The sequence below is a fragment of the Tiliqua scincoides genome, chromosome 11 (genome assembly GCF_035046505.1).
Source record: "Tiliqua scincoides isolate rTilSci1 chromosome 11, rTilSci1.hap2, whole genome shotgun sequence".
Lineage (NCBI taxonomy): Eukaryota > Metazoa > Chordata > Lepidosauria > Squamata > Scincidae > Tiliqua > Tiliqua scincoides.
The window spans coordinates 4,298,046-4,316,013 of NC_089831.1; the positions used below are offsets into that span (position 1 = coordinate 4,298,046).

Here is a 17,968-nt window from a genome sequence, read left to right on the forward strand (position 1 = left end):
GTTACAAGTCATAGTAGGTATGTGCAAGCCCTTGGTTTTAGAGGTATGTTTTCTCTGATTTCCAGATGCAGGGGAGGGCACAGGTTGTGTCTGTTGTCTTGTAAGCTCCCTTAGGCATTTGGTGGTCCACTGTGAGATACAGGAAGCTGGACTAGATAGGCCCTTGGCCTGATCCAGCAGGGCTTTTCTTATGCAGCAGCCATTTCTCATAGGACCTGGGTTTCAGATCCCCTCACCAACTTTGGTGCCACCTCTTTATTAATGTCCTGAAACATGGTTTTCAAAAGTGGATGCGTTGTTCCAAATTAAGACTAATGCTCTATTTCTCATGCTCAGGACGCTAAGCCTCTGTTAATGCAGTCCATGAGTGGAGTTTCGTGTTCATGCAGTTGCATCATCCCACTGCCTCATGTTCAACTTGTGATGTATGAAGATGCCTAGCCAGGTCTTCCACCACTATCAACACCAAAGCAAAACCCTCCCAATCATTCAGCAGCAGTGCACTTACCTTCCCCACTGTACTGAGAAACAGTTCCAAAGGCAACTTGGCACAGAATTAGGTAGTTTATGGGTCCTTATGGTTTGACAGGCAAAGGGTTTTTCAAAAAAAACCTTTCTTTTGTTATAAAATACCAGATATTTTGCTGCTGTTGCTACTGATGTATGAACAAAAGGACAGAAAATGATTTGGGCCTTAAACTATAATGCCAGACTTCTTACAGATTGCAAACCCATAGCAACAGCTACTGCCCCCTTTCTAATCTGGAACTTGAGCCTTGCCCTGAAACTTCAGAGATCTAGAAAAGACTAAATTCTTCAAATTAATGCTTTGTAATTGTTGGGATGTTTTGTATTACATAGTCCCAACTCTATAATCCATTCCTTTGGCACAGGCTTTGGACTGTGTGTGTGTTGAGGTCACATAGATACCTACCTGAATTCTCATATCCATCATTGGGACACCCCTCCACTTACAGAGTCAGTAAAGACAACACAACACGCTTGACCAGGTACAGAGCAGTCTTAGATGCATGCAGAGTCACTGTTAATTTATAATCATTACTATAATGAATTTACAAAATAAAAATACAGGCAACTGTGTTAAATTATTGTACATTATAACCCAGAGAGATGCTGGGGTACATTTTGTTTCGTTTGTTTGGTGGGCGGAGGGGGGGGGCTGCACTTGCTTCCATTTGGTATAGATCACTGTAGGTGGATAACATAGGAGAAGCCAGTTTACATACACGCACTTTGAGGGGGCTTAGTCACTGTCCTCTTGAGGGATACAGTCTCAGCCCTCAGCAGGGGTTCCTTTTAAATTAATTCAAATTTTCATTATTTAAAAAAAAGTTTAACCCTTTCCAGCCCAAGGCTAAAGAGCATTTCAGCAATGCACCCAAAGACAGGAGAAGGCAAACAGGTAGCTTCCCCCCTCCACTTCTGTACAGACTCTGCTACCATGGAAACCCCACTGAATTGCAACCCCATCTTACTCCATTCTCTAGCTGTTTGCCTGGCCTGGGATTTGTTTTAACCAAAACTGTTGTACCTGGGGACAAAATCTGGGCCCTTTGGCCAGTCTTAGTCATAAGACAGCTGTGAGCAAAGCCACCCAAACCACCTTGAGCCAGGGAAGGGAGAGAAAGGGCTTGGTTGACAGCTTTAGCGTGAGCATGGAGAGCCAGGGCAGCTGCTTCCACCAGCAGAAGCCTCCTTGCCAAAAGCACTCCAAGCACCACCCTCAACAGAGGCAATTGTGCTTGCGGTGCCAGATAAGAGATACGCAGCTGAGGGGAAGCTGAAACTTGTCCCCACTCCCAGAACACACACCTTGCCACTCCACATTCGGTAACCTAAATTCATGATGGTAGGAAAGCAAGGACTGCTGCTCCCTTACCTCCCTTTGGTCTAACTAGCCAACTGTCTCCACAGGCCATTGATTCTGACAGAAGGCCAGAGAGAATCCAGAGGAATGGATCCTGGAAGACTTGTCCATCGGACACCATGTGGCTCTCTTCCCACTCCCAGTCCAGGAATGTCTCCAAGTGCTGGGGAGAAGCACTGACATTCACGAAGGACAGGCAGAGGCAAAACATCAGAAGTGGCTTCTGCCTTAGACACTGGTTGTGACAAGCTAGAAAGACAGCCAGTCAGCAGCCTCCTCTCCCCTGCTTCCTGCCCAAGTAACATCCGAGCCTCTTAACTAATGGAATATAAACCGTGCACTAACCCTCCAAGGGTAGCCAGGATGGGGGAGGGGGGAAGGGGTAGAGAAACATCCTTGTGCCAGCATCAGCTCAGCATCAGCAGGCATCTTCAGCCTCTCTCAATAGAATCTCATTTCTTATCCAATCCTTGGGAACTGGGTAAGAAACCAAACTGCCAGCAACAACAGGTTGTGGGGAAGGAGAGATGTGTGCTTAGGGAATGAATCCCCAGCTCCCACAGGGACACCCTGGCACCGAAGGCCTCCCAGAGGCAGCCTGAAAAACACTTGGCAGGCCCGGGCTAAGCCCCTCCCACTAGATTCAGTCAGCAACTCAGGTGCTGCAGGCAGCCCTAATGACAGGTTCAGTGTTCCTCCGTGAATACATGAAGTGCAAACTTCCTCCGAACTGAGGTATATGCAGGCCTCTGTCCTGAAGGGCTTGAGGGAGGCACATGACAGCCCTGTGCCAAGGAAAGCAGCCTTCAGGCCAGCTTGTAGGCACAAAGAGCATCAGGACAAAGCAGCAGTGTTGTGAATAGTACAGCAGCCCATCCTGCAAGACAGACTGAAAAGGAAGAATGATGCTTGAAGAAGTCCCTTCCTGGTTGGGGCTGCTGCCCTCCTCCGCCGCAACCAAGGCCTCAAAACACTGCTGCACCTCCCTTCCCCAGGAGGTGACTGCTGGCAACATGCATCGGACGGGGCACCACGACAGGAAAGCAGGAGGCGGGCAGGGATTGGCCCCAACCAGCAAGGAGGGAGCAGCCCTGGGAAGGAAAGGGTTAAGGGAGAAAAGACACGGCCTGAATGAGTCACCCAAGAACACCAGCTGCTGGTCCACCACCCACCACCCCTGCCCTAGAACGTCTTCCGATGAATGGCCCGAGATCCATCCTCTTCATATTCCTTCTTGGACACCCACATCTTCTTAAACGTATCCAGGGAGGCCAGAATAGAGCCACTGTGGGGAGAGGGACAGAGGCAACAGAAAAATGAGGTACAGCTCCCAGCCACACTTCCTCCAGATGTCACTAGCTATGGCCTATGGCTCCTCAGAAGTCTTCTCTAGCTAAGGGAAAGGCCCAAGCCTCACCCAACATTATTCATGGTGGAATAATGTCCTCCCAGTAGCTGGGGAAAGCTACCCTGCACTGCTCTCAGTTCCTGCAGGGACTCCAGTGCAAGTTCCAGAGCAAGGCACTGTAAAGGCCAAAGAGCTTGGCCCACCCCTGCTCCTCTGGAGCTTCTATTGCTAGATACCAGAACAGAACCCCCAACTGGGACTACTCATCCTTGGTTAAGGATGCTCTTACCCAATCCACGTGGAGTATAATCTCTCTTGAGGGGCAGAGATCTGCAAGAAAGAAAGCACAAGTCAGACCTTGAAGTCTGGAACAAGAACACTCACTAGATGGAGAGTCCCAGCATCAAAAGCAACAGCACCTCTGCGCACAAAGAGCCAAGATTCTCCTTCCAACAGTAGGATTGTTCATTGTGATAGACTAAGATGCTGCTGAAGGCACATTTCTTTAAAGCTCTGGGATAGGAGTCTGCATGATAAAAGAACAGATTCTCCTGTGCCAAGCCTGGTAACTTCTATAGAGCCCAGAGACTCACACTGAATTTAGAGAAGGGGCAAGTTTCCAAACTCCACGATTATGGAGCAAACACGTACAATGTGGCATGGAAACCAGGTCACACCCACTTGCTCCCATCTCAATGGTGTTGAAATTCAGCACGAGTTCTGAATAGCCTTGCACATGAGTTGCAAAGCCAGAACTGGGGCCTGACATTCTTCCATATCCTCACCTTGATTTTGACATCTTTCGGCGCAAGTTTCTTCACCTCACTAAGTAGCCGATCCCCGAAACCTTCAAAGCCAAGAGACAAGGAGGTCAGAGGTCAAGCACTGGCCAGCATGTACAGAACTGGAAGCCACCTCTTAGTTTCCAGGTTTCCAAGCCTCAACTGCTCATTCTCATGTCAGGTTAAGAAAGGGGGAGACACATTTGGCTTCTCCTTCTCAGTTCATTCCAGGCAGTCAGTCCCAATACTGCAAGGCCCCCACTTCTGAAGGCACGGCATGCAATTGGAGAGTCTTTTCGGTGGTAGCTCCCCACCTGCAGAACACTCTTCCCGGACAAATCCAACTAATTACTGTTTGGATGTCAAGTGAAGGCCTTTTTTATTTTGTTCTCCAAGGCTTTTAGTGGGCAATCAATGGTTTCAATGCTGTCCAATACTTGATTTCTGTTCTTGCGTATTATTTCTAAAGTACTCGCAGAAACTGGTTTTACTGTTTGTTGTTTAGAGCAGGGATGGGGTGGGTGAGCTCCCTGGTCTAATTTAGCACTGAAACAGCTGACCCTGCCTAATATTCCATGATGGTCTCTCTTCTTGAAAGTACTATGTGAGTGCTGTCTTTTCAGGAGCAAGAGACCCCATTCCAGATCAGAATGAAACTTAGCTGAACCAGGGTATAAGGCAGCTATTTTCAAACTCTCTCATCTCACAGCACACTGAGAAGGTGCTAAAATTGCCAAGGCACACCATCTGGTTTTTTGACAACTGACAAGGCACACTGCACTGCAGGTAGAGTGGGGGCTCACATCCCCCAATGGCCCTACTAATAAATGACCCTCCTCCAAACTCCCGTGGCACACCTGGCACACTTGCTGAAAATCACCGGTATAAAGCCTTACAATACACACTCCCTTTCCACCTGCTCTAGGGAGGACTGTACCTTTAAAAAGCGTAGATCCCCCTGACAGAACAATGTTTCCAAACAGCGTCCGCCTCAGGTCCATATCCGATTTCTGGATGGCAAAGGCAAGCACTTCGTGGATCCCTTCGCTTTCGTCTCCTATTAGGTCTGGCTGGAAGAGCAGCTCTGGGGCTCGAAACCGGGAGGGGCCAACCTGTCAGGAGAGCCACAACAGTATTAATTGTGGGAGGGGGGCAGCTAAGCTCTAACTGGACCAGCTGGCACTTAGCTTCATTGTTCACATGTCAATGGGGCTCCTTTTGCCACCTGGAAGAGTGCTTTGTGGCTGTGAGAGCAACCCCCAACCATGTTTGGTACTAAACCACAAGAGCACTGAGGGAAAAGGACTCCTCACACAAAGCAAAACTGATTCATGGAACTTGCTGCCACAAGAGGAGCTGACTGCCACTAGCTCTGAAAGGAGATGCAAGACATTCACAGAAGAGGAAAAGGTTTACCAGCCATGAGGGCAATGTGGAACTTCTGTATTCAGAGACAATATACCTCTGAAGACCAGTTATGAGGGGGCAGCAGTGAGAAAGGACTCCTGCTTTCATGGTCTCCCTGTGACTTCAAGATGTATCTGGTTGCTGGGCTAGATGGGCCTCTTGCTCCAGCAGGGCTGCTCTCTGGAGATTATATCACCACTGACTAAAAGTCCCACATTTCAGATTCTTATTGCCAGCCTCCCAGTGGACAGACTCATTCTCCAGCTCAGAAACTTACATCTAAAGTGCTTCCATCAGGCAGTGTGTACTGCACCTTCTCTGTCTCCAGGGCCTCATCCTTCTGGGGGTTGATGGACAAGTAGCAAGCTCTCTGCAAAGAAGGCAGGCAGCAGGTTAGGAATATTGGTTATTAAACTGTGTTGGATTGATGACCACTAGCCTGGTTTATTTGTGCTTTGTAGACCCACAAACCACATATTCTTCCCTTAGAGACACTACATGGAAGGCTGTTTTTAAGACTCTCAAATTAAAACTTAACTGTTACATTCGTCCTCTATGGCCATGGTATCACAGAGCTACACATATGCAAAGGGAAAACCAAGTCAACAGTTTTCTTTTCACTGCTGCTCAAGTTGCTGAAGAGACAAGCAGCATGAACATTCAAAGTTATTTCCCTTCACCACAGTACAGAAGCTTAAAAAGACACCTACAGATCGTCAGAACAGTTCACTGGGCCTCAGAGAACCTGAAAGCTCATCACATAAGAACCACCAGCTCATCTGCTGGAAAGATTTCACATCTCAGCTCATTCAGAGCCCCTTAAATTCACAGGACTCTTATTGGAGTGCTTGGAATCCAACAGCTTCCTTGGGCATCAGCAAGTTATCACTCCAACTTAAGCCATTTCTGCCCAGCGTCGCAATATACACAACAGGGACCAAATGTGTGGGCCGGGCAAAAATGAGTTAAGCAGAAATGCTCAGCCAACAAGGCAGTGACCCACTGGGGCAAGAATTCCAGATTCAGAATCCTGGTCCTGTAGCTCAAAGCTCTTTCTTAGAACCCTTGCAGTTCAAAGGCCTGGACTATTCTAGGGCAAAGACAGGTGGTTCTCTCACACCCCGTTCACACCCTCACCTCCTTTATTGTCTTGACCACCTCAAACTCTGCTGAGGTGTGGAAGTCGTAGCCTTCTTTCCGCAGCAACAGACGGAGATAACGGGAAACGTCTCGCCCAGCAATGTCTACCCGCATGATCGAGTGGGGCATGGCGAAGCCCTCGTAAATGGGCACTGCATGGGTCACTCCATCCCCCGCGTCCAGCACCACTCCTGTAGTGCGACCTGTGGCGTAACTGGAGCACAAAGAAATACGGGTGTGAGCACAAACTTCCAGGGACTGTGCAGAGGCCAAGCGCAATTCAAATAGGCCGATACCTTCTGGTCATATGAAGAATAAGGAAGAGATCTCAGAAGAGCCCTGTATGTTGGGAAAACATACAGGGCAGCATCCTAGAGCCTGAAGGGACCGTGGCAAGTTACAGCACAGCAGCCGTTAACAAGACCGGCCAAACCACCGCAATCAGTCCAAGTGGCAATCCCAGTTGCTTCTGCTTTTAGGATCCTGCCCCTACATCTCCACCACCCCTCACCATCACTCATACCCTTGCAAAGTAGAAAAATATTTCCCCCTCTCTCTAATGTGCATGCAGAGTCAGATGCAATTTCCTTCTTTAACCAAGATACTTAAAATATCTGAAACTTCTGCCACAGGATGCAGAGGGGAGGGGAGAAAATACAAAGCCCCCCCCCCCCAAAATCTGAAACTGCCAGGAACAGCGAAGAGGCTGGAATTCCTCAGTTATCACCATGCTGTGCAATGAATAAGAACATTTTCTCCTGGGTACTGGAGTTGGCAACAAAGAGACAGGGCACCCTACAGAGTCCCTCACACTTTTTAAAGACTTTGACCAAACCTCCTCAATATCTCCCAAGCAGTACACTGGTGTTTCAGAAACAGCTTAGCTCCCCTTGCGGCAGGGAAGGAGAAGGGATGGGACTACCCCATCCCACCCAGCTCTCAACAACCGGACACTCACAGGCTAAGGACAGCTTGCATGGAAATAAAGAGAGCTGGAACATTGAACGTCTCAAAGAAGACCTCGGCAGCTTTCTCTCTGTTTTTGCTGGGATTGAGAGGGGCTTCTGTCAGGAGAACGGGATGCTGGAAGGGAAAGCAGATAGTCCAAATGAAGTATGGAAATGGCTGGATGACAGAGCTGCCACCTTCAGAGGAGTTTCTGTCACTCTTACTCTAGGCTCTGCCAGTTCCCCCACTGTATGCAGTCACACCATGGATTCCAATTTTAATACTTCTACGGAAAGGTTAAAAAAAATGAGCCAAAAGCCTCCGGAAGCAGGAATGAGGCACAAACTGAAGTGTTCAAAACTAAACAAAAAGGAAAACAGTTGAAAACTGCGATTTGAAACTGTTTCCAGCTGAAAACAGGAATATCCCCATTTCTTTTCTCCTGATTCCACTGGAGCTGTTTCAGCCCTGGAGAAGGGGCTTAGAGGAATTTTCCAGTAGCACAGCAGGACTGCATCACAGGGCAAATCCCCACAAGGCTCTGGGGCTTCATGCAGGCATGTTTGCAAACCACATTAAAGGCCTAAAGGTGGAATAAATAAGTGGCCTAAAGTCTACTGAATAAATAAGGTACTCCAGGGCCATGCAAGAAAGAGCCAGACAGTCCAGGTTCTGGATTCTTTGCTCAACAGCACTCAGTTTGGGTACTTAAGGAGACAGTTTTGAGTGTTATGCCCCAAGACTGCCTTGCAGGGAGCGACAGAGTGGCAAATGGTTTGTTGATTGTTCACCTGTGCCTATACCACTTTCCCTACATACAAAGTAAGCAACTGAGAAGAGCCTCATAGTATCCTCTCTCATCTACACTCCCACCCCCTGGTCTAGTCATTCTAGCAGGGTCCAAATTGGAAAGGCAGCTAAAAACAGAAGAATCCCAAACCAAACCCAAAAGGGATGACCGAAAGTGTCACTCTTGTGACTTTTACCTCTTCGGAGAATGTCTGCAGCTGATCTTTGGAATAAACATACTGCCAGATCCTCTCCATGTCGTTCCAGTCCCGAACAATGCCATGCTCCATGGGGTAACGAATGGATAACAACCCTCTGTGTTCCTACAAGACACAGAGCAAGACATGTATTGCAGTGGGACCAGCACAAAGCAGCCAACACATGCCTCCCATCTGGGTCAGGAAGGAAGGAAACGGTGTACATCACAATCCAAATATTCCAAACAGAAGGGACAATCCAAATATCACAAATATCACAATCCAAATATCACAATCCAAATCCAAACAGAAGGGACAGGCAAAGAGGCTGGCCAAGTTGCAGGGCAGATGCAAGGCCTCTCAAAAAAAGAAGGGAGAAAGATCTGACATGCCAAGCAGGTCACCAGCAGCTCTGCCAGGGTGGCCAACACACCCAGGACAAGGAGAAATGTGCTATCTGAGCAAAGAATAGGATTTATAATCCCTCCCCCCCCCCAGTCATTTTGCCATTTTGGGATGTCATCCACTCCCAACAGCACACTTGTTTAACATAAAGTACAAGGAGCCACTAGTCTTTGCACAGTTTGCCAGCTGTTACTAAGTAAGCAGTCTGACCATAAGCAGTGCCCCCAATTTAGAGATGAAAAGCGTGGAAACATGACAGTGACTGATTGATTGGCATAATGCCATGAAAGTCCTCTGGCAGAGCTGAGAGTGGCACTCAGGAGATCCTGATTTGTCCACTGTACAGAACAACAATACTGGAGACATCAGTAGGGAAGAGCAACCAATGCAACGTGAGAGAATCAGGGAAATTTGTGAGAAAATGTCTTGCTTCCCTCTAATTAAGGCTTTGCTGGAAATATCCTCATTACAGGACACAGATCAAGTCAGTGAAGACTGCCCAACAAGAGACCCATGCCAAGCTCAGATGAAAGACACACCCTTATAGAAGAGGGAGTCAACCACACAGAGTCAGGATGGGATGTACCTCTGCCTTTGGTCCAATGAAGAGATCTCCTTCCAATGCTCCAGCCATAACCCGGACATGCTTTGGGCGACCCACACTGGAAAGAGAAAGATAAGATAATCATCCATCCACATTGCAGAGAGATGTGTGTGTATTCACAAAACTGAACCTCCTGCATTCAGAAATCCTGGTTCCACACACCCTTATCCCCAAACCCAACTGGTGATGGGCTAAGTAGCAATACTCACTAGTTTGGGAAGCAGTATTTGGGGATCTGATCTCCAGCAAAGCCAGCCTTAACCATCCCCGAACCCTGAATGAAGAAAGAAACTGTTAAGAGATGGTGTTTTGGCAAAACAAATTCCCTGGCCGATACACACTACTAAACTTCAGCTCCTCAGAGGAGAGGGGAATCCCCAGCAGCCACTGCTAATTTAGGGGTTAACTCCTTGATGGATAAATCAGCGTTCATCAGTTGAATGGATGTCGCTGCTTTCACTTTCATAACCAGAATTTTGGTTTACTAAGAGCAAACACCCTCATCACCTACAGAGCACCTGAGATGGAAAAATGCTTCACACAAGTTGCTGTTCTTGTGTTGTAGCTTTGCACTTGCTCCAATGTCAACTTAGCTATGGAAAGGTGCTGGCAGATTCCCTGCCCTGCATGCAGAAGGGCCAAGGATCATTTCCTGGCAGCTTCTCCTATTATCAAGAATCTTAGATGTCAGGACTGGAAAAAGTGTCCTTGTGCTCAAGACCCTGGACATCAAGCACAACTCAGAGCAGCTCATACAGAAACTAAGACCTCTGATTGCCACATGTGGGCACAGTGTTGCCAGGACTGCCATGGCACACCCTCCATTTTAGCTCTCATAAGCCACAGGGAGCAGGCTCAACTGCTTGCCCACCCACAGCAGTGGAAAAACTGCTACACTAATCACAGGTAGTGAAACGCAGGACTGAAATTCAGGGGTCTCCGGTGGGGAGGACATCTTCCTCAAAGGTTTGGAAAGCTGGATTCAAGATCCTCTGTTAGCTAGTACTAGATGCAGTTCTGACCCTTCTGAAGATGCTTGCCAGGCCAGTGGCAAGAATTGCATCTAGAAGCACAGAAGCCAAGCCCAGACAGTGGAAAAAAATGCCTGCCCCAGCATCAGAAGCCCAGAATAGAATCGAGGCCTGATTCCTTTCAATCACAAGATCACCCTCCCTCTCACTCCAGCAACAAAGATTCCCCAGTATTGCAACCAAAGACAGATGACTTTCCAGCCTTAGCAAGGGGGATCCAAAATCCAACAGCATGTTTTAAAATAAAACCTCCCAAAACCCTTAACAGGTGAGAGAAATGAAGATCAAGGATCCCTCAACCAGGCAACAGCCACAGAAAGCCCCTATTGTTGATATGCCCCTCCTGGAGGTTCATGGAGGAGCTGGGCCAAATGATTTTTATCAGCCTCCAAGAACAGCAATGAACTCAGAGGTTGAGCAGCTTTTCTCAGTCCAGTTGCTAAATTACTCCTCTGCAGCATGAATAAGCAAGTCTCTTTCAAAACCACACCCCAGGATGTGCAGACTGGCCACTGCCACTGCACTGTTTAGTGTTGCTGGACAGGGGCTACCTGAACAACCAGTTTCTTAGAAAGTCCAACACCAGACACCAGGTAAGGTTCTTTAGCTTCCATGTGCACCATCTTTCCCCAGTAAGGGGAGATTCTGTCAAAAAAAAAACACCTCCCAGTCCCTAGATTTGGAGCCCCCTGGACCTAACTTAAGATACTTTGAAATCGAGGGGAATCTGCTATTAATACATCAAGACAGCCAAGATTCTGCTGTCGTTCAGTTGATTTAATCATACTGAACAGATCCTCCCCAAGTTTCTTTGGCAGGAGTGGAAGTTCCCCCCAATCCCAGGACAGGCCAGAGAGCAGGGTTAAGCCCCATTTGTGCTATGGTCCTGAGCAAGCCACTGAATAAAAGCATGGTAGCTCCAGTCACAAACTTAAACCAGCCCTTACTTTGTAGGACTGGCACGAACAATTAGACACAGGCTAATCATTTAACATGCAACCTGTTATTTCCCCAAGTGTCTACAAGCCCAACTTTCTTCTTCAGTTCACAAAAGGTACTACAGAAGAGAAAGGTCAGATCTCCCCAGTGAATTAAAGCTACATGTGTAAGCAAGCCATAAGACAGCAAAACAGTGGGTCCCCCTATCTTTGGTGGGACAGAGGTCCGAGTTCCGATTCCCAAACAAGAGGGGCTGGTAGGATCTCCAGTAAGGGCAGCTCGATATCTGATTACTGTATCTGCAAAGATCTCCCTCTGTCTCTCAATGCTCAAAAATGCACTTCAGGTGGCAGCACTTTGGAAAACCTAGATCGTCTGTGCAAATAAGGACACTTTCCGGGAATCACAACTAGATACATAGAGTGTTTGTTCAATGGCTACCAATTCAGCAATGGATTTACTCAGGCAAGATTAAATTCAACATCTTCAATAGCTGGGTCGGGACCCAGTCTCAGGTAGGTTCAGGCTCCAAGCACTATGTGACTGCTACCACTTGACTCCAAGGCTCAGGCGGGGGGGGGGGGGGTCCAAAATCAGTTAAATTCTGCTTTGGTTTTGGAAGAGATGCTTTGACCAAGCCCACCCAATTTTCAAGAGGACCCTCGGTCTCCAACCAACCACCTGTTCTCTCCCAGAACCACAGCCTCTCTGCTTTCTGCCTGGCCTCCTAATTCTCCTCCAGACTGAACCACCATTGTTTTCATTCCCCCCTTGCTTCTCTTCTCCTTCCAGTCAATTCTAGAATGAGAGACGGGGCAGAACACCACAGCAGTAGTGCACACCAACTAGCCCAGTTCCAGGTGGGAGAAAAAAAGTTGTCTACTCACCACCCCCTCACATGTGCTGAGTCACATGTTGCAGTTTGAGATTGAGGTGGGCCCCAGCTCTTGACAAGTTGAAGACCACTGGATTAGAGACTACGTCAAGCAATTGGTTTTGGATGCAGGAGACAACCAGATCTGATTCATGGAGTACAATCCACCAGAAAGCTCCCCAGCAAACACACTGAAGTGAATGGGAGCTATGCAAGAAGACAGTGGCAACTAAAGGAAGACTGGCTGGTGAGCCGGGGACTCTCCCTGCATTTTGCTCAGTGGACACATGGCAAGCATGCTTCTCAAACAACAGCCATCTACTTGGTGCAAAAACTATTCCAAGGACCAAGGTCAGTTCCACTGAACAGACAACGGGATCCCCAACAAAAAGCTGTTGTCAACACTAGGCAAAGAGCAAATTGTTCTAGCTGGCAGTATCAAAGGATAGTGACATCAGTATCCAGTATTTTAGTGCCTGAATACCAAGCTGCTTTGAGAGGACTCTGGCACTTGCTCTCAAACAAAGGTTCATTGCTAACAAGTTGCCTTGGAAGAGGCTGCCTGAGAAAAGGATGCAACCGGCAACCGAAACTTCTACACTTCCCTAATCCCTCGACAGTGGAGAATATGAGACAGGAGGCTGCAGCCAGTGGGGTTCCCGGTGGACGGTGAGGTAACAGGTGTCTGGAAGAAAGCCTTCCACTGGCAAACACCAACACAGCTCATTAGCAGTGCAGGCAATGGCCTTGGCTGCAGAGAACCCAAGGAAAAATCCTTGACCTGCCACAAAGTTCAACAGGTGAGTTGAGCTCACCTCTCAACTGAAGGCCCAATCCTATCCAGTGTTCCAGTGCTGGCACAGCTGTGCCAATCGGGCATGCACTGCATCCTGCAGTAGGGAGACAGTCACAGAGGCTTCCTCAAGGTAAGGGAATGTTTGTTCCCTTACCTTGGGGCTGCAATACAGCTGCATCAGTGCTAGAAAGTTGGATAGGACTGGGCCCTGAAGCTATTCCAGGGGCTCCTGTGCAGCTAAAATGCACTCAACTCTTTTGGAGGAAGGAAATATATTTATACCCCACCTTTCATCCATCACGAAACTCAAGGTGGCCTTATGTGGGAGATCCCAGCACTACCTAGAACCACATCAAACCACTGCCTAGCAGTCCCATCACTACCCATCTAGCACTACCTAGAACTACAACTTCAGTAATCAGACTGAATCAGGCGCCTTCAGATCACAACCTGCAGTTGTCCATAACCAGCCTCAAGGCTCTAACTGACCCACTACGCTGGATGGTCCCCATCCAGGCAACATTGCTGCATCATGTGGCTTCAAACAAGGCTCTGAAGCCATTAAAACAAAAACAATTATATTGCCATCCAGCAGAACATACACAAAACAGCCCAAGCCCAGAGAAAGGATGCACCAGCCTGAGAGGGTCTTCCTAAGGAAGCACAAGCTTTGCCATGGCCCCACTGCACTGAGAAGCAGATCAGGCCTACCTGCCCGTCTAACCGTCAAGGGGTTGCATCCCCCATCCCTTATGTCAAATGACAGTGCCAGGAAGGCTCAAAGTTCAAGACATTAGCACATTGAGGACCGTTCCAACTCTGAAACCCCTTTTGTTATATCTGCTTGTTTAAATAAAAAATAAACCAAGACTGCACTTGTCACCCAATGACTAGGAAGGGAAGCTTTTGTCCATTGGAAGAGCTCCCTTTTCCCCACCCCGGCTACTGATGCACCACAAATTATTAAACAGATATGTAATGGCAGGCAGGCATGAAAAGAAAAGTGTGGTAACATTTCCAGCCCTTACTTGCAAGGCTGTAATAAATCCTGCATGCTGCAGAACCTCACGCCCTGGCTTGTTTGTGCTAAGCAGAGTACCAAAAGACTAAGGATCCACTGTGCCCAACAAGGCGCATCCATTATGTTCCTTAGATCTTCCCTATAAGATTCTTAAGGGGAATGCTTTTTCTCAGGAATATTTGGCAAACTCAATACTCTTTAATAAGGGACACAGAAAATGGTAATAAACCCTCAACAGGAGAGAGGAGATATGAAGACCCAGCCTCTCTGCTGCCAACATCAACTCCGATGGAAATTGTTTGCTTCATTTTATAGCCCCATGCTATGGGCCCAGTGCTGGTATCAATCTGATACTCATAAAACTGACCCAATTAAGCCCTGAACCATAACGACTTAGAACTGCAACTTATACACATTTATCCAAGATTAAGCTGCACTGAAGCCAGTGGGTCTTACTCCCAAGTTAATACAAGATTGTGCTGTAACTTTGTCCAAAACTGACACAAACAGCAAAGAGAACAGGGCTGAGCCAACTGTCAAACCGGGCAAAGTGGCTGACCTCAGGTAGCAGGTTTGGGATAACAATTTATATTGCATTGTATTTTAACAGCTACAGTTGAAAATCAGAGATAAGAGAAAAGGTGTGATACCATATAGTAATGCAAAGTGGCTCTTCTTGAACGTCTATTATTAACATCACCCCTGTTCAAAAAGAGTCAATTTGCATTACTATATGGTATCACACCTTTTCTCTTATCTCCCCTGTCTCTTCTTAGAAGGGTAAGACCCCTGGGGACAGGGAACCATCTCATTTCTACACTATGTAAGCCAGTTGAGAAATGTTTTGTTTAAAACATGACCATTCTTGACCATTCTAACACAAAATACTATGTGGCTTTAAAAGTTATTAATATTAATTCTTGGCACACTACAGGTTTAAACAATCGCCACATTTGAAGCTGAACTGCCGAAAGTATCGCAATCAGATAGTTGGTGGTGCCAAGGGAATCCTCCAGGCTTGATATCTGATGCAGATATTGTAGCCTCACTGATATTGACAGGTACCCTGGAACTTCATTTTGATTCTATCTAGTTTTGGATGGAGGGGGGGCTTTCAAGGAGGAAAAATTAGCAGTAGCTACATACACAAACTGTTACACATGCTACTCAAAGAAACAGCAACATTAGATGCAATATCCTCAGCAAGCACCAAGATTTATCTGTAAAGGCTACAAGGAGCAAATGACAAGATTTTCCTCACCCCACTCCCTCTGCAAGAATTCCTTTGAGGTGAAGGCAAAATTGACAGTGGTTTTGAAACCAGCTGTCAATTTTGCCTTCACCTCAAAGGAATTCTTGCAGAGGGAGTGGGGTGAGGAAAATCTTGTCATTTGCTCCTTGTAGCCTTTACAGATAAATCTTGGTGCTTGCTGAGGATATTGCATCTAATGTTGCTGTTTCTTTGAGTAGCATGTGTAACAGTTTGTGTATGTAGCTACTGCTAATTTTCATCCATACAAAGGAGGGAACCATTCAGGTTCACTGCTGTTCTTTGTAGAGTGACTGGACAGTGTGCAATCAGCACTGGAACTTTCCAAGACTATCAGCTGGATGCACAAGCAAGAAAGGTAAAAGACAGAGCCGTGAGGGTACAGAATCTCTCGAGAACTCCAATAACACTCCAGTTCCATGGAGTGTATATACAAAACCAAGGCCTGGAAAAGCAGACACCTCTACAGAGATATGAGGGCAAGAGCAACACATCTGCAAACACAACAAGGCCTTAAACAAATAGTAGCAACAATCTTTAAAGCAATGGAATAGTAATAAGCCAGGAAGTTCAGTGACCTCGGCCCAGTCACTCTCTCTCTACTTAACTACCAAAGGTAACATCTGCATACACCATCCTGAGCTCCCTGCAGGAACAGCAGCTTATAAAGGCAATAAAATATTAAGCAATTATGGGTGCACTGTATAAAGAATATAGTTCTCAACATAGGGCAGCAGCTTTCAAATAATTATATAGGGCAGTGTTTCTCAAAGTGTGTGTCACGAGCCAATTTCAGGTGGGTCCCCATTCATTACAATATTTTATTTTTAATATATTAGACTTGGAGCAACCATGGGATGTGGCTGCATTAGGGGAAATGTTACACTGTACTTTTAACAGGCTGCTCTGTATATGCTTTTGACAATGCTAGTCAGCAGGGTTTATTCCTGGGTAAGTGGGGGTAGGATTGTAGCCTAGAATTATTACAAATTTTCTTGCTTGATGATGTCACTTCTGGTCATGACATCACTTCCTGGGTAATCACTTCTGGTGGGTCCCAACAGATTGTCATTCTAAAAAGTGGATCCCAGTGCTAAAAAGTTTGAGAACCACTGATAAAGGGCATAGATGGAAGAGTGGGATGTAAAATTTATTATTACACGTTCTTCCTGACTTATGAATGGATGCACTGGTGCCTCCAGAACCCAGCCTCTTCATCAGTAGGGGACTTGGGGCCCAATCCTAGCCAGCTTTCCAGTGGTGAGGCAGCCATGCCTATGGAGCAGGTGCAGCACCCTGCAGTGGGGAGCACTCAGAGTCCTCCTCAAGGTAAGAACACATTTGTTCCCTTACTTCAGGGCTGCATCAGTGCTGGAGAAGATTTGGCCTTTGGTGTATTAGAATAAAGGTGGGACAAAAAGCACAAAAGCAGCAGCAACATTGAAGCCAGCCAGTTCCACCCAATGTGTTGGGGTGCACTGGAGGCCATGAATGGTCTGCAGGCGCGCTGTGGTCATTTATGAGTAGGGCCATTGGCGGATGGGAGCCCCCCACCAACAGCACACTGTGCCTTGTCAGTTGCTGCAATTCTATCCACACTTACCTGAGAGTAAGCCCCACTGACTACAAGGGAACTTACTCCTAAGTTGACATTACTCCTGAGTAGACTTGCACAGGCTTGGACTCCAAGGCTACCAACCACACTTACCTGGGAGTAAGTCCCCTTGACTACAAGGGGGCTTACTTCTGAGTAGTCCCGCACAGCGCTGAGGCTGCAATCCTATCCACAGCTACCTGGGAGCGATCCCCACTGACTACAAGCAGACTTACTCCCGAGGAGGCCTGCACAGGACTCCGAGGCTGCCAGCCAGCCCCACCGACTGGGCTCGGGCTCCAGGGCCAGCGAACGCAGTCCGGAGCAGGACGGGCGGCGCAGGCGGGCCGGGCTCCTGCTCGGGCCTCCGGGGAGAGCCGCAGTCGGGCTCCTCCCGAGGCCCCACCCAGGCTCTCCCTCCTCCCGCAGGCCGGGCGGCGGCGCTTACGTTGTCAATGACCACGGGCTGGTTGGCGATGATGTCGTAGGACTCCATGGCTGGGCTGGGCTGGGCTGGGCTGGGCCGGGCCTGGCCGGGCCGAGAATGGCGCTCCCGCCGCGCCTGCTGTGGCGGCCCCGGAGCAGCAGCAGCAGCAGCAGTAGCACCCAGCCCAACCCTGCGCAGCCCAACCCGCCTCAGCCGCCGCGCAGGAGGGTGGGCTCCTGCGACGCGCCGAGCCAATCGCCGTGCCGCTTCCACTTGAGTGACACGGACGGGAGGCCGCTCGCTCTCTCATCGTCCTCCTCTCGCTTTGACAGCCGGCAACGATTGGCCGGAGAGGGCTTGGGAGGCGGGGCCTTCCGCATCAGGCTAGGTGGCGCCCACACGCTAGGAGGAGAAGGGGGTGACGTCATGGCGCGGCTCTTAAAGGGGCAGCAGCCTGCGTGGCGGAGGGTGCTGGAGCGGGAAGGGCGCTGTGCAGCCCCACCCGCAG

At 48.2% G+C, this 17,968-nt stretch overlaps 1 protein-coding gene across 1 annotated transcript; it reads right to left on the reverse strand.

The window, feature by feature from the left end:
- Positions 1–1,002: 1,002 nt before the first annotated feature.
- On the reverse strand, positions 1,003–17,669 carry ACTR1B (actin related protein 1B). Its single transcript, XM_066639785.1, has 11 exons — positions 17,482–17,669; positions 9,718–9,782; positions 9,491–9,566; positions 8,500–8,625; positions 7,524–7,648; positions 6,563–6,779; positions 5,703–5,795; positions 4,956–5,130; positions 4,022–4,083; positions 3,526–3,566; positions 1,003–3,173 (listed from the first exon to the last, which is right to left on the reverse strand). Exons 1-11 carry the CDS (start codon positions 17,527–17,529, stop codon positions 3,071–3,073), a joined length of 1,131 nt encoding a protein of 376 aa, XP_066495882.1. The 5' UTR covers positions 17,530–17,669; the 3' UTR covers positions 1,003–3,070.
- Between the last annotated feature and the right edge of the window lie 299 nt (positions 17,670–17,968).

Excerpts from the sequence above, each read along its gene's own strand:
- ACTR1B (XM_066639785.1), bottom strand. The coding sequence starts at position 17,529 with ATGGAGTCCTACGACATCATCGCCAACCAGCCCGTGGTCATTGACAAC. Across the intron at positions 9,783-17,481 it reads AGCCCGTGGTCATTGACAAC|GGTTCGGGGATGGTTAAGGC; the intron begins GTAAGCGCCGCC and ends TTCTTCATTCAG. Across the intron at positions 4,084-4,955 it reads GGGATCTACGCTTTTTAAAG|GTTTCGGGGATCGGCTACTT; the intron begins GTACAGTCCTCC and ends TTGGCTTTGAAG.